Source organism: Solanum dulcamara, chromosome 12, assembly GCF_947179165.1.
Source record: "Solanum dulcamara chromosome 12, daSolDulc1.2, whole genome shotgun sequence".
Classification (NCBI taxonomy): Eukaryota; Viridiplantae; Streptophyta; class Magnoliopsida; order Solanales; family Solanaceae; genus Solanum; species Solanum dulcamara.
Genome location: NC_077248.1, coordinates 3,774,221 through 3,801,086, shown reverse-complemented (window position 1 = coordinate 3,801,086; position 26,866 = coordinate 3,774,221). Strand labels below are relative to the sequence as shown.

The following is a 26,866-nucleotide window of genomic DNA, read 5'->3' as shown; positions in this document are numbered from 1 at the left end:
AATTTCAATTTTTCACATAATATGTTTAAAATCACAAAATTAAAGGGCATTTTGATACATTTCCATATATCTTTAATATGGGACTATGAGATTCATAAATCTTTTTTACTTTTTAAAATTCCACGCCGATCCAAATCAAACAAACAAATTGACCACAACGGTATGATCTCGATAAAATTGATATTCCAAGTTTTCTTTTTAGAACGTATTGATTTGACCCCGTAAGCAGAGCCAAACATGTTGCCGTCAGGAGCAAAACTCTATACAGAATCTCCTAATTGTTCTAGAGCTACTAGATCACACCGAAGTTGTGGATGATTGAAACAGCTAGCTATAAGAACTTTTTCGTAATAAATTGTACTTTCCTGAGAAATTATTAGAAGAAGAATAGTGCATCATCCATCAATCCAATCATAGTGATTCAAAAGTCTTTTTTATTTCTTAAAATTCGTGTCAAATTATCGAATGGTTAAAAAGATGGACCAAAAAGAGCAACCTCAAACTTCTAGGGCCACATTGCACTTTTTTCATATTTAAAAAAGATAAAAACAAAACTATATCAAGAGAGAAGAAGATATTCTTTTATTATATGCTTACATTCAAACCTCAAAATCAGCCAAACAGCCCCTGAACTTCGTCTTCTCCTAAAACACATTTCCCAATTCCAATTTTTTCACCATTAGAAGACCAATAAATTCAACTACAATGGGAACGTTAACGAGCTGTAGTTTCAGTACAATAAACTTAAGGTTTCGTATGAATCCTCCAATTAGTTGTAATTTCAGTCGAAGAATCGAAATGAAGAGAATGTCGAAAAGGAATTTCGGTAGATTGATTATTAGTTGTAGTAATAGTAGTAGTGGTGGTGGTGGTGGAAATGGAAGTAGTAATAATAATGGAAGCAGTAGTGATGGGAAGCTGGAAAAGGATTCTTCTAATTTAGCTACTGCAACTGAAGAGACAACTGACGAAAGGAACGGAGGCGGCAGCGGTGGTGGTGAGGCAAGTGATTCGGAGGATTCTCCGGCGTCAATTTCCTCCAGCGTGAGTTTGTCTTTTGTTTTTTTTTGCTTTAAGAAAATAGAGCATACTTTTGAATCTCGAGGTCTTAAACTAAATATACATATAATGTACTAATATGGACGTGGTCATAAGTATGTTGGTGGAAAATTGAAATTAAAGACTTGTAAAAAAGGAAAAACACATTCTTATTGAAATGTTTGAACTAGAGGGAGTAGCTCCTTTTGGCTATTGATTTTGAAGTTGAAACTTGAAAATTTAAAGTTAAAGTTGTGTTTGGACTTGCATTTTGCTTGGAAAAAATTTGAAGCTTTGAGGGTGGAAGTCTCAAAAAATCCAAAAACTGGTGTGAGCTAGTTTTTGGGAACTTGAAAAATATCAGAATTCATGGACAAACAGATATTTGAAGATAAATTTTCAAAATTTACTTACAAAATCTATTCCAAACGCTAGCATAGAATTGGTTTTAAGTTTTTTTAGAGATATTTATGTTAGTGTAGGGATAAGTGCAAATCTTTTTGAAGTTTTGATTAATTGATAACTAAACGAGCAAGGGCCCATTTTGCATAAGTAGCTAGTTCAAGGAAGTGAAACAAAGACAAGCAACTATCTAATTTGTTTAATTGAGTATTTAAATGAAACACATTGAAATAGAGCAGAAATGGATATAAAGGATTCATGTAGCATACCCCAACCCAACTAGATTGGTATTTGATGTGTAGTTGTTATTTTCTACATTTTTCAAGTTTCTTGTTACATTTTTAGAGTTTGGTACCGATGAAAGGGGGAAACTTTGGAGGGAAATATGAGAACGAATGTGTATTTAACTGATAACTGATATAATTATTAGTATATCAACGTTGTTCTTCATGCTGCTGGTTGCCTGGTTGCTGTACTATGTCATAGACTTCTGGAGTAGGAGCACTGATTCTGCCCTCTTATCCTGTCTAGTGGCTACTAACTAGCTTATACAGATAGGAGACATTTACAGCAATGAACGGAAAGGAACATTGAAAGTTATTTGCAAGTATTTTGCTTGAAATTTCCTTTTTCCGTTTGCCTTTGTTACTTATCCTTGAGAGAAGGAAGTGGTTAGGTTGCTCTACTGCAGTGTGTTCTTGGAAACAATCTCCTGGTAGAAGTCTGAACATCTAACCCTTCTAAGACTTCCCAATGTTGGAATGCATAGGCGATCTTGATTAGTTGAAAATCTGATCTTGAATAGAAAGCTTAAAAGCAAATTCCTACTGGGAATCTTACAACTAGTTACTTTGGAGATTAAAGTACCAAAGGCTTTTCACCCTTATATACTGTTCAGCCCGGACCCTGTGCATAGCGGGAGCCTTAGTGCACCGGGCTGCCCTTTTATACTGTTCAGTTTCAACTGTTAAATTAGTTTGACTAGTATTAAAAAAAAGTTGTGGCCTTAGATATCTGTGAATTTTAAGAAACTTATCTGGTCATTAAGATAGGGAAAGTGTCAAATAGCTATCCTTTATTATATTGTAGTCAGAAAATGTTCAAGTAATCTTTGTTGAGTCATAAGAAGCTCGTCCGAGGTGTTACTCTAATGATAAAAAATAAAGACTAGCTGCAGCATATGAAGAATCATTAAAGAAATCGAGAAGGAAATCCGATGTACTGAGTATGTTTACTTTCTTGGCAGCCAACAATATCCTCTGTTGGATCAACTTATAACAATTTCCAAGTAGATTCTTTTAAGTTGATGGAACTTCTTGGACCAGAAAAGGTTGATCCTAGTGATGTAAAGATCATTAAGGAAAAGTTATTTGGCTACTCTACTTTTTGGGTGACTAGAGAAGAACCATTTGGAGATCTTGGAGAGGGCATTCTTTTACTTGGGAATCTTAGAGGAAAGAGGGAGGATGTTTTTGCCAAACTTCAGAGTCAGTTATCAGAGATTATGGGTGATAAGTACAACCTGTTCATGGTGGAGGAACCTAATTCAGAGGGGCCAGACCCACGTGGTGGGCCCAGAGTTAGCTTTGGTATGCTGCGGAAAGAAGTTTCTGAACCAGGTCCAACAACTCTCTGGCAATATGTAATTGCTTTTCTGTTGCTTCTTCTCACGATTGGTTCATCTGTGGAGCTAGGAATTGCGTCTCAGGTGTGCTAATTATCCTCGTTGTTTGACTTTAGAATTCCCTCTTACTTTGTTTCATTACTTCTTCTCATAACTTGTCAATCTTTTCGTCAAATTTGACTTGATGACTTAAATTTATGTTGAGCAGATAACTCGCCTTCCTCCTGAGGTAGTTAAGTACTTTACGGATCCAAATGCAATTGAACCACCAGATATGCAGCTTTTAGTACCGTTTGTGGATTCTGCGTTACCACTAGCATATGGTGTGCTGGGTGTCCAGTTATTTCATGTAAGATTTCTTTGTTATCCTTTTAGTTGATTGTGTGGGATTCTCTGTTGTTGACAGAGTAAGCCAAGGCCAAAAGAAACATGAAAAATTGCTCAAGAGTCCCAGTTTTATCTTTGATTTATGATAGAATGGGTTAACTTAGGCTTTTGATTTCCTTCTTTGGCAACATTAATTATGTCGTCTAGGTTGAGAAGTTGAGTATTGTTTTATTTTATTCAGAAAAGAATAATTAGTTGTGCTTTTAGTATTTCTCTTACTTAAAAGTTTAATGTTGAAATAGGAGAGTGGAGAATATTAAACTAAATATAAATACTACAACTACATTTCTTTGCCTCAGAGCAGAAGCTTTATGTTTTAAGTTATAAATATGGTTACTGCTGAAAATAGAAGAACAGTCTCAACAGAAACATATATTGTATAGATATTCTAAATATGTTCCCTATGGTAACTGAACTCGTAATTACTCTTAAGAATAGAGAAAACAACCTGATGAAGCAACGAAGATGCACTTTATTGATTTAGTTGTGGCAGTTTACCACGAAATGCAATGTTGATCATGAAAAGTTCTTCTAAAAAATTGAGAGAATGCATTGAATCAACTATCTTACTCCTAAGTTCTTATATAGGCGCATTTTGCAATATATGTATCTGATTTGGGACACTACTACATGTAATGCTACATCTGTATGCATTTAACTTAATCTAAACTAGCTAACACTTCTCCTGCAACAACTAACAATACTTCCATTCAAGGAGTTTGAAAGAAGCTTGAATGCTTCTTTTATTACCTTTGTGCCAAAAAAGGAAGGAGCTACGAGTTCTGAGTCTACAGGCCCATTAGCCTGGTGGAAAGCATCTATAAGATCATGTCTAAGGTGTGTGCTAGTAGACTCAAAAATGTGCTGGATGAGACGGTTTGTTCTTCTCAGAATGAATTTGTGGAAGGGAGACAAATCTTAGATGCAGCATTAGTAGAAAATGAGGTGGTGGATTCGAGGAGAAAGAAGGGAGAGTCAGGGATTTTATATTAGTTGGACCCTGAAGGGGTTGATCTCATTTGTCTGTCAACACATATAGGGTTATTTTTCTTCAGACTAGTGAACTACATAGTTTTTGCCTTTCTTCATGCCAATCAAAAGATTCCTTAATCTTCTTAAAAACATATTCATAAGTTTTGCCTTTCCTCCTGCCAATTAGAAGATTCCTTAAAAAAAAGGGCAGCCCGGTGCACTTAAGCTCCCGCTATGCGCAGGGTCCGGGGAATGGCCCGACCACAAGGGTCTATTGTACGCAGATTTACCTTGCATTTCTGCCAAAGGCTGTTTCCAAGGCTTGAACTCGTGACCTCCTGGTCACATGACACCAACTTTACTAGTTACTCCAAGGCTCCCCTTCAATTAGAAGATTCCTTAATTTATTTAAAAACATATTCAGCTGACCTAGGTCATTGTTTTGAAAGATGCAGGACTTTAAAGTGAAAGTAATTGTATTGAAGTGTTGAAACAACAACTAAGGTCACAGAACCAGGTAGTTTGTCTGTGGTTAAGATATAAATGAAAGTTCAAGTACCATTTATATTAAATCCAAAAATGATCAGAAGTAACAGAAGGAAGCATTAGCTATAACTTATTGGACACCTTTTATTATTGTTGAAAGTTACTGTAAAATATTGGGCTCGAACATGTAGAAGGGACACTTGTATGCGTATATTAGATAAAGCTAAGTTTTTGCATCTCTAAATGACATGTGGCTTAAGGTATATACTTCTTCTAAGGCAGAAAGAAGGTCAACCTCGCCTCAGGTAATCACACATTTATTTCTTGACAATCAAAGAGTCAAAACTAGCTTTTGAGCTAACCAACCATGGAGCTACCAACCAACAAGCTAAATGATTCTCATTCACGGATAACTAAGTTTTGACAAGGAAGAGGAGGGCCAAACTATTATGAGGAAGTAGCATATGGAAGACAGTTGTAGCTTTGCATGAAAACTAGAAGTTGCTGCTATGCCGTTTTCTTTTGCTTGTGGAAAAAGCTTACCCTTTTGCATTGCCCATTTTTCATTGCAATCCTACCTGGAAATCTTAATTTTAATAAAAAATAAAGTTTGTTGTTAAGAGAAAATGAGACAGAGGTTAGTCTATCCTGGTGGTTATATACCTTAATTTCTGTTCTTCAGAACTTATTCTCCCTGTTCAATTTTACACGAAGAGTTGATTTATTGCAGGAAATCGGGCATTTTCTGGCTGCATTTCCAAGGAATGTGAAACTAAGCATTCCTTACTTTATTCCAAACATCACTCTTGGAAGCTTTGGAGCAATCACTCAGGTTAGCATATTTTGTTATCACTTTTCAATGCTGGAAATGGAGAAGTTGGCAGCTGAGGATTTTGAACTCTCTTAGAGATTTGTGCAAATAGATCCAATTTTCTGAATAGTCCTCAAAATGCTGCTCGCTTTCAGGAGAGCCATGAATGAGTACATTCTCATTCACCTGGTCTCGTTAAAAGATGGAATATGCTGGTGATATGCATTTAAAGTGGTGTTTTTGCATGACTTGTTATCATTGTTAGAGCTTAAACCCTGTGTTACGTACATTCTCCTTGGTCGTCAAAGATGCACTAGTTCTTAATAACTATTCTTGACAGAAGTAATGGGTTTTTTTTGTTTTTTTTTTTGTGGCAGGGAGGGGGATTACATTTCATTTCTGCCTAGAGAAGGGCCTGATGGCAGAAAGCATTTAGTACAGGGGATTGTTGTAGATTTTTTATTTTTTTTGAAGAGAGATATCATTGAAAGGCATCAAGAAGATGCAGAATAGATACAAAAGCAAAAGTCGTGCTAGCTCCTGTACATATGTAACTAAGCTAATTTTAAGGAGCTAACAAAATCCAAAAATTGAATTTGGCAATTTACAGGGGTAAGGGTACTCTAGCTGTAGAGGTTGACTAAACAGTTAGCCTTCAAGGTGTGTGTTGAAGTTGAAATTTCATCAAAACATCTGTGATTTCTTTTATTCCATGAACACCAAAACCCTTTTCGCTCCGCTTAGCCTTATCCCCCTCTAGGGATATTTTAGTGATAGGTGATCATCCTCCGGAACTTTTTGATGGCTTTATCAACTCTGCAACAACTCCAGCTTTCATAGGCATCTTTAGTCGACTGAGGTTGCACCCAACTCCAGTCTAAAAATAGAGAAGAATAATAAGTTCCAAAGTTCTGCTGCAACTGGGCAGTGTATGAGTAGATGGCCAATGTACTCCAGGTTCCTCTGACACATGTAGTAACTATTAACCAACTGAAAGCTCCTTCTGGTAAGGTTAACTTAGGGTCAAGCAGATCCCATTGTCCAGGTAAAATAGATCACCTTGGTGGGAAGTCCAGTCCTCCAAATAAGTTTTCAAGGCCAGACTTCAATCATTCCATTTTGAGAGCACAGATGCTTATAGACAGCCTTAACTATGACCTTAACTATGAATATGTCTTTGCTAGAACTGCCCCATGATATTCTGTCTTCCTGTGATTCTGTTATGCTATGGCCCTCAATAGAAGCAAGCTAATACAACAACAACATACCCTGTGAAATCCCACGAGTGAGGTCTGGGGAGGGTATGATGTACGCAGACCTTACCACTACCGCATGGAGATAGAGAGGTTGTTTGTGAAAGAACCTCGGCTCAAAAGTCATAGTCCCAAGTAACAGAGAAAAAAAACAATATATATAGCATAAAGGCACAAAAAAATGAGTAACAAGAATAATAACGATAGCAAAGTAATGTGATAATCAAAGGCAATAATAAGAAAAATTACGATAGCGATGCAGATTTTGCAGAACGAGAACAATAACGATAGCAAAGCAATGTGATAAAGTGATAATCAAAGGCACTAACAACACAACTATAAAGGCACACCTAGACCTACGACCACCCTAAACCAGCACACGGCCAGACACTATTCTACCCCTATTAGCCTTCTATCCTAATCTGCGACCTCCACTCCTTTGTATATAAGGTCATGTCCTCGGTGATATGAAGTAGCGTCATATCTTGTCTAACCACCTCTCTCTAATACTTTTTCGGTCTACTCCTACCCCTCCGCATGACCCCCAAATCCAACCACTCGCACCTCCTAATTGGGGAGTCAACACCCCTCCTTTGCACATGTCCGAACCATCCCAGTCTCGCTTCTCTCATCTTGTCACCACAGATGCCACTCCCACCTTCTCCCGAATAACCTCATTCAATAGAAGCAAGCTAATAAGTTCAAAAAATCTTCACACTCCCAATCTTGTAGGTTCCTTCTGACAGTAATACTCAAGATGTTCCCCTCTCTGCCCAATCGTTGTAGAGATATGCTACTTGCGATACACATATAAAAAAATGCTACTAGCAAAATTCTTCTGGCTGCAGCCTCTTCCAACCAACCTAGTTTAAATTAACATGAGGAGTTCGACAATGGTGCTGTAGTATACTTTAGTGCATGGACACTAATCTCTTGGAGTGTTAATAATATTCTCCAATTTCCTTTTCCTTAGCCATTTCGTGGTCGCTTTATCCAGGACTTTTATCATTTTAGATTTTTTTAGTTTGAGCTCGTGGAAGTAGAGTTGCCCCCAAGCTTGACAGACACCACGGTTATCAAAAGAAATAAAAAAGTTCTAAATGTAGGCTGTGATTGAGGAGAGAAGAAAAGAAGTGGAAGGAGAATCAAATGTTATCTTTGATGAATGAGATGTTGTGAATGTAACACTTCAAACAATGTCAAATTCATCAAAAAAAAAAAACACTTCAAACATGTCAATGTGTAATACACTGGCATGCTTTCCCTTCTCAAGTATCACATATTTTGTTAAAAGTCATATATAACAGATTCAATAATGGTGGATTCTAGCAGGGATGGACCTGTGCTAGATTAATCTACTTCATCAAACCTTGCCATTCTGCCATCTTCATCATCACTCTGTCAAGCATAAAATATATGCATGCATTAATGATCTTCTCTTGGTTCCTGCAGTTCAAATCTATTCTTCCTGATCGCAAAGCAAAGGTAGACATTTCTCTTGCTGGTCCTTTTGCTGGTGCTGCATTGTCTTCTTCCATGTTTGCAGTTGGCCTGTTACTGTCATCCAATCCTGCTGCTGCTGCAGAGTTGGTTCAGGTTCCTAGCACACTTTTTCAGGGATCTTTGCTTCTTGGGCTTATTAGCAGGGCCACTCTTGGCTATGGGTAAGTGTAGCCCTCCACAGGGAGCGAAAGCATGATGTTCAGAATGTACATTTGAATTATTGACCTACTATAATATGAAAATTCCCTTTGTCAAAACCGCTGCATCTGTGGGCTGATGATCACTTTGATGTACACAAACATAGTTATTCTTAAAAGAAGACCTTAACAGTTATGCGCTTGTTCAAGGCCAAGGAACTTTTTGATTTTTCCAAATTGGCAATATGTTTTCTTTTCACTTATTTGAATCTTTAGCATATAACATTTGAGCTAATGTGCATTCATTCACAGAGCAATGCATGGAGCAATGGTTTCAATCCATCCTCTTGTGATTGCTGGCTGGTAAGTTTGAGTTCGTTGCAAGTAATTTTGTTGGCTGAACTTAAGCATGATTGCTCTAAATTTCATTTAACAGGTGTGGCTTGACTACATCAGCTTTTAATATGCTACCAGTTGGATGTCTTGATGGTGGGAGAGCTGTGCAGGTGACCTTTGCATTCTTTACTTTATCAGTTAGTTTTCGACTTTTCATGAACTTGGGGCACTGTCAAGGTTAATCTCAAAGCATAGTCAGCAACATCCTATGAAATATAAATGAATGACAAGTCAGTACCCTTGAAGTAGACTGTTGTTTACATAGTATTAGATGATTGAACAGTGTAAAGATTGAATAGATAATACTGATAGATGTTGCTAACAGGTGTGGCTCCTAGCAACATAGGATCGTAAGTGATTCTAGTATTTCAAACAGGTGTGGCTCCTAGCAACATAGGAGCTGTTGAGACTTTTTAGCATGTTTAGAGAAATTGGTTTCCCAAAGTATTTTCCTTAATTTTTTATGAAGAATTATTACCTTTTCTGAAAATGAAGAGCTTTCCTGGCTAAGAGATAATTGGTTGTCCCAGATAAAGTATGACAACTCTCTACTTCATCTTTTGTTTTTGGCAGGGAGTCTTTGGGAAAGGTTCACTGGTTGGTTTTGGGTTGGCAACATACTCACTTCTGGGCTTGGGTGTGGTAAGCATTCTTCTGTCGTTTGATATTGGGTAGAGCTTACTATAAATCTTTACATTGCTCTAAAGTTTTCCAACTAATACGTCTTTTTAGTTTGTTGATGTGCATATGTAGATCAAATGTCTGTCATTCACACATCCAATCATTGTCCAGTGTCTCTACTCTATTTGTCCAACCCACCCACCCCCTTTTCTGTTAAGTTGGTGTAATACTACTCTCTCCGTTTCAATCTGTTTGTCTTATTTAACCTTTTTAGTCCATTTCAAAAAGAATGTTTTTTTTTCCTTTTTTGGCAACTCGTTAGTTCCAACTTTCCACCTGACATGTTTATAAGGTCACAAGATTAAAGAGCATTTTGATACATTTCACATATCTTTAGTTTAATAACTCAAGATTTAAAAGTCTTCTTTACTTACTTAAACTCCATGCCAAGCAAAACCAGGCAAACAAATTGAAACGGCGGAAGTATTAGCTTGTCAATCTTGGAACCTTTGTTTACTTATTGCATGCGCGTATTAAGGTCAAATTGCTTATGGCCTATTACATATCAATCCTTTCTCCTTTTGCTTGGTGTTACAAATTATACAATTGATCGTTCAAAAACTCTGTTTCTGTGGCTATCAGCTTGGTGGACCTCTGTCACTTCCTTGGGGATTATATGTGCTTATATGTCAGGTAATAAAACTACAATACTATATCTCCGTCCTATTACATGGTATAAGAGTTATAGTCGTTTAGAAGTTAAAAATATTGGAACATTTGACATACAGAGGTCACCAGAGAAACCATGCTTGAACGATGTAACAGAGGTCGGAACTTGGAGGAAAGCAGCTCTTGGTGTGGCTATATTCCTTGTATTATTGACTCTCCTTCCTGTATGGGATGAACTTGCAGAGGAACTTGGTATAGGTCTTGTAACCACCTTTTGATTTTTTAGAGTGTGGAACCTTGCCAATTTTTGATGTCGCCACGAGCTCTAACAAGTATTTATATTGATCTTTAATGTACTTAGTATACTGTTTATACATGTATATAGACAATAGTGAGTTTTTTTGGGGGGCTGGAAACGCAACTTTTTATCTGCATATTTGTTCTTATTTTTTTAATGAAATCTAATTCCATTCTCCTCCTAGTGTCTCCAATTATGCACAGGTTTTGTTAACAACCACTACATTTGCATTAGATTTGTCCATTTAAAACTTAGAAACCTTAATATTTGGAACACAAGTTAGCTGTGAAAATAACTTTCAAAGTATAGAGTACATATAATTTATTAATTTGTTTTTCTGGTTTTAACTTGACATGGAGTTTAAAAAGGCATAATACATAAATATGATTCTTAATTTGGTTTTACCTGGCTACTATGACCTCTAACTTTATTAATGCACAAGTAGGCACTTTAACTATCTAAAATTTGAACAAATAGACACATTTGTCCAAATGACAATTTTGTTTCCTACGTGTATTGTGTCACGTAGACGTGTGTCTACTTGTTCAATTTTATACAAGTTTAAGTGTCTACTCGTGCACACCCAAAGTTAAAAGGGTATAAATGTGAAATGATGTGAAGTTAAAGAGCATATTTATGTATTGTGCTTTTAAAAAAATAAAGAAGATTTTTGAATCTTGTAATTATAAACTAAAAATATGTAGAATATATTAAAATGTCTTTTAATATTGTGGTTCTAAACATGTTATGTCAACATTTGAAATTAAAGAGTTGTTGAAAGAAGGAAAGGTCGTTCTTTTTTAAACAAATTATAAAATAAAATAAAACAAACAAATTGAAACGAACGGAGGATTTGATTTTATTTGTTTTGGAGTTCTTTTCTGATTAGATTTGGATATTAACAAATACAAATATCATAATCATATTATGGGGCGTTCTTTCACGTTTTTGTTCAACTTTTTCTTTACACTTTTTTGCCTACTTGTGGAAAAATGTTACAATTATGCAAAAAAAAATCTATTATTATCTCGACGTTTCGTTTATTGATGGGGTCATAAACAGATTTATTTTATTTTTAATAATTTTTAAACACTACATTTATGGTCATGTTACATCAATCTATAATAAAATTACATATATTTGTGTAAATTGAAAATATAGAAAACATTATACATGATGATGACCTAGTTTGAATTGTGTCGTATATAGGTATTCCCTGAAAATTTCTCTCTATTTCTATTTAATTATTATATTAGTGTGTCCATCTTTCGAAAACAGTTTCTTCACCTCAACAAGATAAGGATAAGATCTCTATACACACTATCCTCCCTGAAATCCCACTTGTGAAACTACATTAGCTTTGTTGTTGTAGTAGTTATTAGTAGACTCTGTTGAGCCAAGAGTCTATCGAAAATAACACTTTTATCAGTACAAGATAAGAGGTTAGGTCTGTGTACATATTATCCTTTCTAAATTTCATGTATAAAATTACACCGAGTATGATATCGTTTTGTATCAGTATGATCCCTAGTGCTAGTCTATCCAATTATATACCACATTGCTCTGTGTAAAACAAATTAATTGGGGTCAAATCTAAGTATTAGCTGTTATAGCTGATGTGTCTTTTAGGTACAATCTATCATTTAATTATGATTAATTAGTGCATCAATTTATGACAAGTTTTGCCCTTACAGTTAAATTAATCAGATTTTGACAAATACCAAAAGTGCACAACAAAAATTAAAATATCAAAAAAATAAAGACAAAAGGAAATTCATCACTTGCACCAACCATTTTTATTCTGTTCATATTGAAACTTAAAAAGTTTACCTTTAGAGAACATCCAATTGAAAAAACAAATTTAAAGTGAAAATAAGAAAATAAAACTTGTAAAGGTACATAAAACTCCAATCCCTTTAAATAAATAAACTAAAAAAAAAGTCCCCACCCTGGAATTGAAATCAGAAAATAAAGATAATGACTAAATTTCCGATAGATCAAAATGGACTGAATTAATATATGCATGAAAAATTCACTAGTCATATATATATATATATATATATATAAAAAAAAAAATATAAAGTGACACTTGAAATTGTTTCGAATTTTCAAAAAGATACCTCAAGTTTGCGGGAGTTCTATTATCCATGGAACCATTTCAAATCACAATAAATACATTTTTGATCCATTTTTATAATAGTTGTGTTCTCACATTTATAGGCGTGTGGAAGAGTAAAAATGTCACGTGGCACTATTAATTTGATAGATGTTGAATAACCTTCCATCTATAATCAAAAATAAATAAAATTTCATCTAGCTTTACTAGCTTTAATTTTTTATTTTTTAAAAATTTTATTTAAAAGTTATGAAATCAACTAATTTGCAAATCCTGAAAGTGCAATTGCAAACAAATTTCAACATTAAATCAGTGAGAAAACAATCAAACTCAAATCAATCCTAAACTAATACTATATAACACACATGAATAATAGATAACACAAGAAGAAAATAACAAGAAATCACTACAAAGATGATTTTTCAAAAAATCTTTTTTCAAGAGGCTTCAACGAATGTATCTTCCACATCTCCAATTCATACCTCTTGAATATTACTATATAAAAAGAACATTTTTTCTACCAAAATTTGCATTCAAATCAAGAAGCCATTAACATGTGAGCCTTCACTTCTTTGTTTGACTCCATAATTCAAGAAATTATCACCATGAAGCAAATTAATTTATTTTGACTATTGAAATGTTTTAGGATTTTGATCATCAAAGAGGGAGGGAGTGAAATCTCAAAGGGGTTGAGGGTTAAATGGAGCGGTTTTGGAGTAAAATGTGAATGGGTCAGAATTTTATTCGATCTTTATTAAATGGGTTGAAAAAAATAAACAATTATATTATTAATTAGGAGTGAGACACACGCTTAGGCATTGAGAATACAAGTTGTGCAAAAAGTGTGTATTTAATTTGATTTGAAATGTTTCGTGGGATAATATAACACTCACACACAAAGTTAAGGTGTCTTTTTTAAAATTCGGGACAACTTTAAGTGTCACTTTATGTATTTTCTCATATATTAATGATTATATTGCTCGAACTCTTTAAAATGTCAATAAATGCGTATCGAAATCTTTAAAATTAGTATACTCTTAAAAAATATACGACATCAAAAGTAAAAAGTCCATACAACTTAAATCAATAAAATATTTCTTTTAATATATTTTCAACTCAAATAATTGAATTGGCTGACTCTCTGGTATGAAATAATTGTGGTAGGTGAACAAGATTATTAGTTGAAAGGTCAGGACAAGCGTGATTAATACATTTATTATTAATCATAAAATAAATCATAAATTATTTCAGTTCATTTATTTTGTCAAACGGTATAATATGTAAATTTCATAAATAATCATAAAATTATATTATTTATGTAAATTTTGAAGTTAAAGTACGACTTTATTTTTTCACATCACAAAACCATAGAATATGTCTTTATTAAGGAATGTTTTACCTTTTGATGCTTAAAATTTTTTGATGTGAATTTAAATTTAATTAATTTTTTTTATATAAATTCAGACATTGAGTGATTTTTAAAAAAAAAGTTTGATGGAATATAATCTTTTAATGGGGGATTTAAGGCTTTGAGTGTGGATTTTTGGAAACTCAATAATTTTTGCACAGTAACAATATTTATTAAATATACAAAAAATATGTGTTTGAAAACTTGTAATAAAGTAGGATTTTAGGCTCGCGGTAGAGATAAACACACTTAAGCTTTGTTATGTCCTCCTTGATTAAGGTTTTAATTCACATCGGGCACTTATAATAAAAATAATTGAAATAGTTGAAAATCATAAATTTTAAATTATGAATCCGTCGGTAAAAACAAGCAATTATTTCTCATATCAAAAATTTAAAATATCAATTCGACTCTACATCGATATTCCCTTCATATCAAATTAACCGTCTTTTTTCTTTTTTCTATGTCCCTTAAAAAGATAATTATTTAGGAAGAGTTTTATCTATCTCAATCTTATTTATGACATAACTTTTATTTATTAAGTATTTATTCTATTTTATGCGTCATCACCTTATAAGTAAAGTGTTTGTACTTTTCAAGATCAATAATTACTATTATATTAAACTTATAAAATAATAAATAATTTATAATAACTAAAAATCACGATAAATAATTTGAGACAAAAATACATTATTTTCTATTACGCTGATACCATACTGTATAGTCTGGAAGAACAGACTTGTAGCAGTAGTTCCCGCATTCCTTTAAGGTCTCGAATTCGATAAAATTCAATAATTTCGATTAAGTTATACTATATATATTAAATGTTTTTGAATATATAAATATGCAGTGATATTCTCAACTTGCTTGATGCAACCAATTCGAGATTTGGCCGGCAGGATCTAGAATTGTGAACTATAAGAAAGTGCCAACTTTTTATTATTTTTTTATATATAATATAATTTTTTAAAAACATGTTGGGACTTGAAATATAATCAAGTGGGTGTGGCAACAAATAAAATTGGACCCTCCAATCCATTATTGCACATTCATTTTCTGAATTCTGACGCAAATTCATGTTTTCTTGCTTGGGATGTATAGGGATATGAGAATAATTAAATATTCCTTCCGTTTCAAATTATATATCATGATTTTAAAATATTTATTATTTTTTAAAATAGAATATATCTTAAGATATAAGTAGAATAAAATAGTAAAAAATTCTTCCAATTTAACATTTTTTTAAGAATATATTAAAAAAGAAACACAACAGATAATTTTAAAACGGAGAGAGTAATTAATAAGTAATAACATTGGATAATTTCAATAAGAACCCCTCAAAGTCTTTTTCAATTGCATTACATCTCTCTCTCACTTACGTACTATCAAGACTTAATAATTTATACGGTAAGAGAGATTTTTTAGATAGTAAATATTCTCGAAAGCTCCTAGGGAAGGATAACAAAAAAATGACTTGATAATTATACGTATAGCCGTATAGGCAATATAACTAATTCTTACAAATTAAAAATATGAATTTTAATATATTATAGCGAGTTCACTTATCATGAATATTCACATATAATTTTAATTTTTATACTATTAATTTATCAAAGTTATACTCTTTTTTATTATTATTATTTAGAAAGAAAATGATAAGGTTTGTGTAGTTCTATCCATAGTAAACAACTCTCCTTTCCTTCATCATCACACATTTCTTTTCTTTTCTTTTTTTTTTATAAAAAAAATCAAGAAAATATGACCTATATTGTCTATTATATTATATATGGACACGTATTACCATCAAAGAATATTGTAGAGATAATATATTTTCTATTTTTAGTTAAAAAATCTAATTTTGACTTTTGAAAATAGAGTCATGTTCATAAAAGGTGTTTTTACTTTGAATATTTTTTTTATTTGAATTTGAATTAATTTGACCTCAAAATGAATATCAATATTATCTAATATGGCGTCAAAAATCAAAAGAATGGAGAAGTATTAGGAAAGAAAAATACTAAATCAAGAAACTTCCCCTAACTAACGTCAAACCAAAGAATTTATATTTTTTCTATTTGAATTCTTACGACTAAATTATTGAATTTAAAATTTTCATTTAATTTTAGTCTTGCCTCCTTTTTTTTTGACCTTTTCATTTTCATTCTGCCAAACTCAAACTACTAAATTTTGGTAGATTTAAAAATTTAAAATAGAGTTAATTATAAGTCAAAGTTGGCTAAACCATGTATAGTTGTTTGCATGTTAAGTTTATTATAGTAGTTAATATTGAAGGAGTTGGTTTACGTATCCTAGTCAACTGCTTATTTATTTATTTATTTGCAAGTTTAAAATTTAAAATTGAGTTTAAGAGGTCAATATTCTTTATTGATATTTTTTTTCTTGAGTCATATTCTTATTTAAATGTAAGGCTTTGTCATTATACTTATAAAATTGAAGCATCACGATTACATGAGTTTTGAGTAAAGTTTTGCATTTGATTGAACGTGAAATTTAAAAAGTTAATGCATATAACATATTGAAAATAATTAACAGTAACAATACATTTCGTATAAATAAATAGCTTAACGAAGTTAAATAGAGTAAAACATCATATCAAAATTAAAGAAATAAGTGACCAGTTTAATGACTTTAAAGTTTTAAAAGGTATAACTATTAGGGGTGTCAAAAAGGTGGATTAAAGATTATTTAGACTAAAATTAATTTTGATCAAAACGAGATAGATCATTATTAAATTAGTTCAAAATTTACCTTCTTTTCTTGTAATTTGCTTAATAATTTTTTTATTTTTTATTTTTTTGAGAGGATCGTATGCTCCGCCTATCGCTAGGAATATATTGGATATGGAAAGTCATTTCCTCCTCTTTAATGAATTCAATAGGGTACATATGTTGGGAAAAATTGAGAATATTTATAATTACTTTAATTACATGTACATGTAAAATCAAAAATAAAAAAATATTTTGATAAATTTTTTTAATAGGTCTATTTGGAGTACATATTTAGTTTCAAATCAATTAGACTTTAAATAAATTAAACTGGATAGAGACTACTTGATCTTTAGAAGTGTAACTCCTTCTAAAAATTTTGATTATCATCAATGCCTTTCATTGAAGATAAATACAACTATCTAATTTATTTATTTAAGTCATGTTATTTTTATTTTTATTTTACGAAAATATTTTTCATCAAGGCAAAAAGGACTTGTTTGATTATGCTAAAATCATTTTCCTAGAGTATTATAATTTTTAACTTTTTATCAGTGCTTCAAAATATTTATACATTATTTTAAATCTTCAATACAAATATCTTTATTAAAATGTTATACATATTGCTAATATTGTATTATCTTTAACAGATATTTGTTTCTAATTTTTTTTAACTCATCTATCCAACATTAATGATAATAATTTGTCATACTAAATCTAGGACCCTATTTTCTCTTAACTTTTCCCAAAAACTTAGGAGTGTTTTGATTGTCGTTTTAAAAGGTAATTATTCACGTATTAAAATTAACATAATTAACATTATATACTTGATAGATTTTAGTTGTTATACATAAAATTCAACGTATTAAGTATGGTATTTGATTACTGTAATTTATAATTTCAAATAAATGTATAAGTTATGAAAATAATTATGTATTATTTTATGAAGAATAGAAAATAAAATAATTAATATTCTCTTCGTTTTAATTTATTTTTCTGATTTTTACTTAATATAACATTCAAAAAAATGAAAAAAACTTTTGAATTTTGTGACGTTAAACTAAAATATGTAGAATATATTAAATTGCCTTTTAATCTCTATAATCTATATTAAATTGCCTTTTAATCTCTATAATCTTCAATACATTATGTGAAAAGTTGAAATTAAATAAATATAAAAAAATATTCATTTTAAAATAAATATAAAAAATAATAAAAATAAATTAAAACCAAAAAAATACCGATATATAACTAAATATTATATTATTAATATCTGCATTAACTGTAATTACTTACCGAACCCAACACAAAAAAATAATAAAGAATGGATAAAATTTAACAAAGAAAGTGGTGGTATAGTCACTTTTTAGGCACACGCGCCCGCGCGTGGATGAGCTTTCTGAAAATTACTATTATGTCCTACATAACAATAAAGCAAAACCATTTCATTGGATTTGTAGGGTTTTCTGGGTGTAAAAAAAAAAAAAAAAGTTCTGCAGAATCTGCCCAATTTTCCTTCTGCTTTCCCAAAAGCCACAAATTTCCAGGAATTTATCCTTTTATGCCTTTGGGTTTTACTCTTTTCAGGCACCTAAGTACCCTCTTCCCTTGTATAATGATTGTATTATAATCCAAGATTTTCATATTTCTCCTCTACATATTCATAGATATAGTATTTATTTAAAAAGATTCAATTTTTCCAACACCCATTTGGAAATTGTTGTTAGTTTCATCATCATGGGGTTTGTTGGTGATGCACAAAAGATTGATGGTGGTGGTAGTTGTAGTAGTGGTGATAAAGGAGGGTGCTTTATTGGGGGTATGAAAAGTCTTGTAAGAAGGAAGCAGGTTGATTCTGCAAATTCAAAATCATCTTCTGCATCTGGTTCTTCTCATCAATTAGCCAAAGCCTTAACTATTCCTCATCTTATTACAATAGGTAAAAATATGATGATTGATTCTTGAGTTTTGTGAATTGGGGTTCAAAAAAAATTGATCTTTTTTGTTTCTTCGTCTTTTAGATCAGCTTGTTTTGTAAAAAAATTTCAGTTTTTTTGTACTCTGGGGTTCATTTTTATGGTTGCTTTTTATTATATTTTGCATTCATTTCTGTTTTTTAATGAAATTATTATACATATGGCAATTATCTGTATTCTTATGTTATGGCATGCCAACTTGGTGTTCTCATAGTGGAAATTGAGTTCCTCATAACATCAACAAACAATAGTTTTTGGCACCAAATGGTTTGGCCCAGTGGTTTATAAAGTGGGTTGAGCACCATGAGGTCTCTCAGGTTTAGATCCCAACAGAGTGACAAAACACTAGATGATTTTTTGCCATCTATTTTAGCATTAGTGGACAGATTTACCAAATACCTGATAGTAGTTGTTGTTGGTCGAAGTGGCATGTATCCCGTGGAATCAGTTAAGGTGTTCGCAGGCTAGCCAGGACACCACAGTTATAAACAAAAAATAAATAGTTATTGTAAGACTAGACAACTTTTCGCTGTAACTTTTAGAGATGATTCTTTTCTTTAACTTTTATGGTGTTTGATTGCTAGGGAGCATAAGTTGAGCAATTTTTTCGTTTTAGATTGGATTAGCTAGGTAACTCTAGATATGAAATTCATAAAGCATAGTTGGTTTCAAGTTTGGATAAGGGAGGAGGATGCTAGTAGGTTGATAGCCAATGTAAAATTAGTCTAACTATCATAACTCCAATGCATACTGAATTTAGTGGGACATGCCCAATTAGACACGCACTGTCCCAAATCAAGTAGAATGGATACATAGCATTCATATAGCTGACTCCAACAAGTTTGAGATTGAAGTTGCTGATTGATTGATCGATTTGTATTGAGTTTTGCTAGCTGAATAATGTCTATCTATCAGTTCTGGCCAGCTTAATAATATTTTAAGCCTCATCGTTTGATTTTTCAGGGGTTGGTTCAACAATAGGCGCTGGGGTGTATATTCTAGTTGGCACAGTTGCTAGAGAGCACTCAGGCCCGGCCCTCACTATTTCCTTTCTAATAGCTGGAATAGCAGCTGCTCTTTCTGCCTTTTGCTATGCCGAGCTCGCAAGTCGTTGCCCATCAGCTGGGAGTGCCTATCATTATTCTTACATTTGTGTTGGAGAGGGGTAATTCCACAAAGTTCTTGGTGCACGAATTTTGATCTCATGCTTGGATTTCTGATATTAATGAAAATCGTTTGCTAACCAATTAAAATAATTAGAATTTTGATTTATAATACAATGCATTTTCTCTATGGGACATGACTTGTGATTTCAGTTTTCCTAATTTTCTTATAATAATTGTCAATTTCTTTTTATTTCTAACTTTTTTGAGGTCTAGATATGTTTTTGTTGAAATTTACACTTCCTCTCCCCCTTCAGTGTTGCTTGGCTGGTCGGTTGGGCATTAGTACTGGAGTACACAATTGGAGGTTCCGCCGTTGCTCGTGGCATATCTCCAAATCTGGTGCAGCATTTTCTCTTTGACTTCTGAATTATTAGATTTTGTTCCTTATAATTATTAAGTAATGCACCTAGCTGTCTTTTTTCCGTGAGACAGCCTTATCGTTATAAAATAATGTGTGCACCTTTCAGACAAAGTAGATTCACTGGCTTAGCTGTTCTTGTGTATCATGCGGAAATCTGCTTTGATTGAATCAACTTGTGTCTCTTACTTTAGGTCTTTTGAATTATGTGAAGATAATTGATTAGATATTGAAAGGCAAATAATTTAGGAGTGACCAGTGTCAATTGGATTATGACTTATGAGCTTGTTGGATTGGCTTATTTTAAGTGCCTTTAAGTCTAAATAACTTTTAAGCACTTCTGTAGCAACTTATGGCTTTTGGCTTATAAGTCATAAGCCAAAAGTCAATCCAAACAGGTTCATAAGGGTGTTTGGATTCACTTATTTTAAGTAGTTTTTGGCTTTTAAGCTCTTTTTTATTTTTGGTGGTGTTTGAGAAAGACAGAAAGTGCTTTTAAGCACTTCCTTTTAGGCTGTAAGTGCCTGTTTGGCTTAGCTTATCTAAAACAACTTTTAGATAAGCTACGCCAAACAGGCCCAATTATTTTTTTGGGTTTATTTTAAGCACAAAATAGTTTTAAGTTGGTCAGTCAAACACTCAAAAAAGTTGAAAACAACTTATAAGTTGTTTTCAGCAACTTATAAGCCAATCGAAACGGAAAAGTACAAAAATAAGCTAAAAGTCAAACGTCGGATATTCCCAACTTATGACTATTAGCTTTTAGCGTATAAGCTACTTTAAAAAAGTCAATCCAAATTGTGGGTATATTATTATAAATGACTCCAAATAGTACTACTAGTTATGTGAACAATTTGTACTGAGAGAGGGAGACCTGCTTTCTCTGTTTTGTCTTTAAGTGCAAATTGATGTGGTAAAAGGGATAACTTATCTGAGTTTATCTTCACGTCTCTTCTGATTCTAGATCACTTACTAGCCCGTGTTTCCCTCCTTCAAACCAAATGAAAGAAAGAGGCAATTCCGATCTTGAAATGTCACTACACCTGGAATGTTCCTTTGTGACTGTACTTTTGTCATCGCTTTCTATTTGCAGGCCATGCTTTTTGGAAGTCCAGACAGCCTGCCGTCTTTCTTAGCTCGTCACACAATCCCTGGACTGAATGTTACAGTGGACCCATGTGCAGCAATTTTGGTGTTTCTTGTTACTGGGCTTTTGTGTCTGGGGATCAAGGAGGTATGTTTCATATCCAAATAATCATCTCTTTCTTTGTAGTTTGTAGTTTGTGCCTCTCATTTTATGTCAGTTCAATTACATTTTTGCAGAGTACCATGGTACAAGGATTTGTCACTTCAGTAAATGTTTGTGTCATGGCTTTTGTAATTGTTGTTGGTGGATATCTGGGCTACAAAGCAGGATGGCCAGGCTATGAGCTTCCTGTTGGGTAAGCATTCTTATGCATTTTCCTCCTTTCAATCTGCTTTCTGAGTCTTTCTTCAATTGATAGGTATTTTCCTTACGGAGTTGATGGAATGCTTGCTGGAGCTTCAACTGTGTTCTTTGCCTACATTGGGTTTGATTCAGTTGCTAGTACAGCAGAGGAGGTATTACCTAAGTCTGTATATACTTTACTCCCTTCGTTTTAATTTTTTTTTTTTTTGGTTTTGACATGACACAGAGTTTAGAAAAGTAAAGAAGACTTTTGAATCTTGTCGTCTTAAACTAAAGATATTTAGAATGTACCAAGATGCCCTTTAATCATCTGGTCTTAAACATGCACATGTCATGTGTAAAGTTAAATTTAAAGAGTTTTTTGAAAAAGGAAAGAGACATTCTTTTGGAAACGGACTAACCAAGGAAGTAAGACAAACAAATTGAAACGAAGGGAGTATCACTTATGAGGGCTTATCGCTGTTGAAGATTCTTGAACTTTTAAAATTTACCATCTAATTTACTTCTTATTTTTCATCTCTAAAAGGTGAAGAATCCTCAACGTGACCTGCCAATGGGAATTGGTTTTGCGTTATCGATATGCTGTTCTCTCTACATGTTAGTCTCAGCAGTTATTGTTGGTTTAGTACCCTATTATGCTATGGATCCAGATACACCAATCTCTTCTGCATTTGCAAGTCATGGAATTAATTGGGCAGCGTAAGTTTAATCTTTTTGGGCTTATGATGTTGCAGTTAGTCTATAATTAATGCTGAACTATTTGATATGAATCTGCCTTTTTACTGTTTACTCTTTATTCTAATGTACTTTCTCTGGATCTCAATACAGATATATTATAACTATTGGAGCTTGTACTTCTCTTTGCTCAACATTGATGGGTTCTATAATGCCTCAGGTATGCAAGCTGCATCATGTAGATTTCGAAGTCTACCTAGCTTGAAATTGTTTAAGGGCACAAAGTGTGATTAGATTGTCTTATAAACTTCATTGGGGTGTTTAAAACTATTTGACTTGCCACTTCTATTGAGACGTTAACTTTCTGTACTAAATACTTTGTAATCCTTCCCCAACAAAATAAACCTTTCTTCTTGGTAGTACTTTAATACTCTTGGCATGTTACATGGGAAACTTGATTGCATGTTACTCATAACCACTTTGAAGCCTTAGATTTTACATCTTATATTATTGGACAGACTTGTGTTCTCACTCTCTGAGAGAGGGATAGGCAGAGTTGATTCTTTTTCATACTTGTACTTTTGGCATTAACATTGATTCTTTGTGATTCTAGCCACGGATACTTATGGCAATGGCTCGGGATGGATTGCTGCCTTCATTTTTCTCAGATGTTAACAAACGGACTCAAGTGCCTGTTAAGGGCACTATAGCAACTGGTTTACTTTCTGGAACCTTAACATTTTTCATGAACGTTGAACAGTTGTCAGGAATGGTACGCTCACCTTCTGGATATATTAAATTATGTATTTAAAGGCCGACTTAAGTCCTCCACAATCATCTGAGTGATACTTGTTCCATTTTCTTCCTACATAATCTTCCGCAAATTCAAATGTCTTGAGTACTTTCAACGCATAGAGGCTTGTGTCAAAGTATGACTTGTAGCATGTTTGATATGGTGTTGAAACACATCAAAAAATCAATTTATGTATTTTTTGTTCCCTTTGTTGTGTGGTGTTCTCCTTGTTTTGGAGGGAGGGAACAAAGACAACAAGAGAGTGATATCCAGGATGAACATTTGTTTTTGGCTCAAAAAAATCTCCCTTTTCGTATCCTTTTAGTTGTTTCATTAGTTTTTTCAATTAGAGGCTTATAACTCGTTCTTTGTTAGTGCAAAAGAATTATGCGAACAACATGATTATGACCAGAAAGCCCTTGTAAGATTAATGAATGATTTTCATTGTTAACTAATAGATTATGACGTGATAATTTGTCTTGTTTTCCAATCGTGTCTAGTAAACTTTGGAAGTATGGTTTTGAGTAATTCACAGCTTTCATTAGTCAGGAATAAATTCCAAAAAAATTAGTGAGGAATATAATGTTTTATCTTTCTGACATTTGTATAATTATAACTTTCTTTTTATGAAGGGAAAATGTTGATGCCCTCTGGCTCTCTATTTGTGATGTGTGTTTAACATGTTTTGATTCATGTAACATGGTAACTTTTAGAAGTCTTAGTTTACTACTAACGGGTTTTTTCTTGTTTTGATTATGTGACTGTCTTTACAGGTTAGTGTTGGTACACTTCTTGCATTTACAATGGTGGCTATTTCAGTATTGATTCTCCGATATGTACCACCAGACCAGGTCCCAATTCCCTCCTCTCTTCAGGAGGCAATAGACTCAGTAAGCCTGCGACATAGTGGCTGTAGTAGTAGTTCAGACATTGATGTCGAGAATACCAAAATTCCAGCTGTGACCTCTGGCGATAGCACTCCATTGCTAGGCGAGATTTCAGTCAGGCATCCTCTTGTGGAAAAAGCAGCAGCAAAGCTGAGCTGTAAGTACTGAACCTTGGTTTTACACAGCGGTTTATTATTCTGATGTGACTACTACTTTGTGCTGAAATGATCATGCTATGCTATATGAACTTCAGAAATTGCAACCAAAGTAAATCTAATAGCTCGTGTTTGGCATGGCGAAAAAAAGAATAGGAAACTTAAGCAGTGAAAAGCAGATCATCTGAAGAAGAAAAGAGCAATAAGAATTGACTCGGGTTTCTTGATTACAGTCTGTCTCTTTCTTCCCACCATTATATAGGAATTATATTTCCTTACCTCATGATCCAACTGTAAATAATTCAACAATAAAAAATAAACAATGAGAAATGAAAAAACTGATGCTCGCTAGGTTCACCGGCCCTTCTTCTCCAGTCTGTTTTATCTACGTTGCATTCAGGAGTCAAAGATGTGTTCACTATATTCTTATCATTTACAAGGAATAATCTAAGTAGGTATTTCCTACTATAATTAACTTCTCTTGGTTTTGTCACAGATCTAGTACGTCAAAGGCGGAAAGTTGCTGGCTGGACAATTATGTTCATCTGTATTGGAGTATGCATGGTTACATCTGCTGCTTCAATTGTTAGCTTGTCTAAGTGAGCTCTCTTTCTCTGAGATTTTACCTGTTTATTTCTTTAAATTTGGAGGGCTACAGAGGAGGCTTAAGAAGCGAGCAAATGTGTAGTAAGGGTTAAACACCAGGAAAATTTGTACGCCAACTCGGATATTGACATTCATGAATGTATTTCTGGACATGCACAGAGATTCTGATAGCTATCATTAAATATGATCTAAATCTTGATATTTTTGATGTCTCTGTCACATATGCTGAGGTAGTTATATTGTCTTAATCTTACATTTTCTTGTACAAAAATTTGATTGTAAATTATTGTCGTGACCAGTTCTGCAAGGTACGCACTGTCTGGAATAGGTGGGTTGCTCCTGCTATCTGGTCTGATAGTGCTCACTTGCATAGACCAGGATGATGCGAGGCACAGATTTGGACACACAGGAGGTATGTTATATCATTATCGCCTGATTAAGGGTTTTCACTCCATTAGATTTGAGATTAGGTCTAATGATCTTGATATTTTGGGGTAGTGTTCTACTTGTGATCATCGTCCTATCAATTATCTAATTAGATTGCTAGTGCTTGATCGCAAGTTATGGCTGACTGGCTGTTATACATCTTACAAGGACAAATTTAAAACATTTTTTCTTTTTCCTTTTCAGGTTTCACTTGTCCGTTCGTTCCACTTCTACCTATTGCCTGCATTCTCATCAACGTCTACTTATTAATTAATCTTGGGTAAGCCTTCATGACTTCTCTGTTATTGTTTCAGCACTGTCGAACTATATTTCAGATTTTGGTTTTATACTGTTAAGAATGAATTTAGACCAACTCAATCCCGAAAACTAGCTTATGAGGTGAGGATTTCCAACAATCATATAAATAAGGAGACAAACAACCCATTCCCTTAACCAAGGTGACACACTCTAATACCATCTGCACACTCAGGTCTAAATATTTCAGAGCGTGAACAACATATAATACCTGCGCCCAGCATTGGATAAATCAAGAATATTTATGAGTTTGACTCTGAAACCATGTTAAGCAAAATGAATTTGGGCCTAACGCAACCTTAGAAGCTAATTCATGAGGTGAGGATTGTCCAAAACTATATGAGGCGACAAGAACCTATTCCCTCAACTAATGTAGGACCAGTTAACATATATACTGCTTCCTCCTGCACTTTACTATACTTGCTAAAGATGGACCAGTTGTCAATGCCGAGAATAACTACTCGTAATTACCACTATTTCATCATTTTAATCGAAACATTACTACTCAGCATTGTTAAACCTCTGCTTGCATTTTTTGCAGTGGTGCAACGTGGGCCCGTGTATCGATATGGCTAGTCATAGGGGCGTGCATATATGCTTTGTATGGCCGAACCCACAGTTCACTAAAAAGTGCAGTTTACGTTCCTGCAACTCACGTGGATGAAATCTATGAAACATCTGCAATCTCCCTTGCATGTTGACACACATCTGTCCAGGCAAATGAAAAAACCTCATTTTCAGTTGCACAAGGTTTCATGAAGAAGCAGCTGCATATTCGATCTTTCTGCTGATAAAAACTGCTACATGTTTCAGAATGCTGAAACACAAATCTCTTTTCCTCCACTTTGTGCCATTGTAATTCTTTTCCCATTGTAGTTCTGTTGCTGAAAGAGGACAAAGGGAATAAAAACTAGAAATGTATGTTATTGCAAAACACATTTAGTATTGTTTGTAATCAGCAGTGGGTAGTTAATTCTTTTAGCCTCTTTGTATTTGTACATATTTGTGATATAGCTGGCAATGGGATACTTGTTGTAGGTGTAAATATGTGAAATATTAAATTTATTTTTCTTCGTGGAATTCCTTAAATTCTTTACCTTTTGCAATTACAAGTTTTTCATTTTTGATTCTTAATTTTGATTAAGGAATCCTTAGTGCAACAATTTTAATTTGATCTAAGAAGGAAAAAATCACTCTTGGTAGGATTTGAAC

At 33.3% G+C, this 26,866-nt stretch overlaps 2 protein-coding genes across 2 annotated transcripts; both read left to right on the top strand.

The window, feature by feature from the left end:
* Positions 1-594: 594 nt before the first annotated feature.
* On the top strand, positions 595-10,777 carry LOC129876017 (probable zinc metalloprotease EGY1, chloroplastic). The gene is made up of 10 exons (XM_055951298.1): positions 595-1,044; positions 2,687-3,148; positions 3,273-3,413; positions 5,640-5,741; positions 8,426-8,637; positions 8,926-8,976; positions 9,050-9,119; positions 9,583-9,651; positions 10,273-10,323; positions 10,419-10,777. The coding sequence occupies exons 1-10, from the start codon at positions 706-708 to the stop codon at positions 10,575-10,577; spliced, it is 1,656 nt and encodes a 551-aa protein (XP_055807273.1). The 5' UTR covers positions 595-705; the 3' UTR covers positions 10,578-10,777.
* A 7,519-nt stretch (positions 10,778-18,296) lies between these two features.
* LOC129875870 (cationic amino acid transporter 2, vacuolar-like) lies at positions 18,297-26,734 on the top strand. Its single transcript, XM_055951090.1, has 14 exons — positions 18,297-18,786; positions 19,787-19,988; positions 20,244-20,328; positions 21,441-21,581; positions 21,671-21,789; positions 21,853-21,949; positions 22,324-22,496; positions 22,626-22,692; positions 23,086-23,244; positions 24,039-24,309; positions 24,804-24,906; positions 25,213-25,325; positions 25,544-25,619; positions 26,196-26,734. The coding sequence occupies exons 1-14, from the start codon at positions 18,585-18,587 to the stop codon at positions 26,353-26,355; spliced, it is 1,968 nt and encodes a 655-aa protein (XP_055807065.1). The 5' UTR covers positions 18,297-18,584; the 3' UTR covers positions 26,356-26,734.
* Positions 26,735-26,866: the final 132 nt, after the last annotated feature.

Excerpts from the sequence above, each read along its gene's own strand:
- LOC129876017 (XM_055951298.1), top strand. The coding sequence starts at position 706 with ATGGGAACGTTAACGAGCTGTAGTTTCAGTACAATAAACTTAAGGTTT. Across the intron at positions 3,414-5,639 it reads TGGGTGTCCAGTTATTTCAT|GAAATCGGGCATTTTCTGGC; the intron begins GTAAGATTTCTT and ends GATTTATTGCAG. Across the intron at positions 8,638-8,925 it reads AGGGCCACTCTTGGCTATGG|AGCAATGCATGGAGCAATGG; the intron begins GTAAGTGTAGCC and ends ATTCATTCACAG.
- LOC129875870 (XM_055951090.1), top strand. The coding sequence starts at position 18,585 with ATGGGGTTTGTTGGTGATGCACAAAAGATTGATGGTGGTGGTAGTTGT. Across the intron at positions 21,582-21,670 it reads TGTGTCTGGGGATCAAGGAG|AGTACCATGGTACAAGGATT; the intron begins GTATGTTTCATA and ends ACATTTTTGCAG. Across the intron at positions 22,693-23,085 it reads TGGGTTCTATAATGCCTCAG|CCACGGATACTTATGGCAAT; the intron begins GTATGCAAGCTG and ends TTGTGATTCTAG.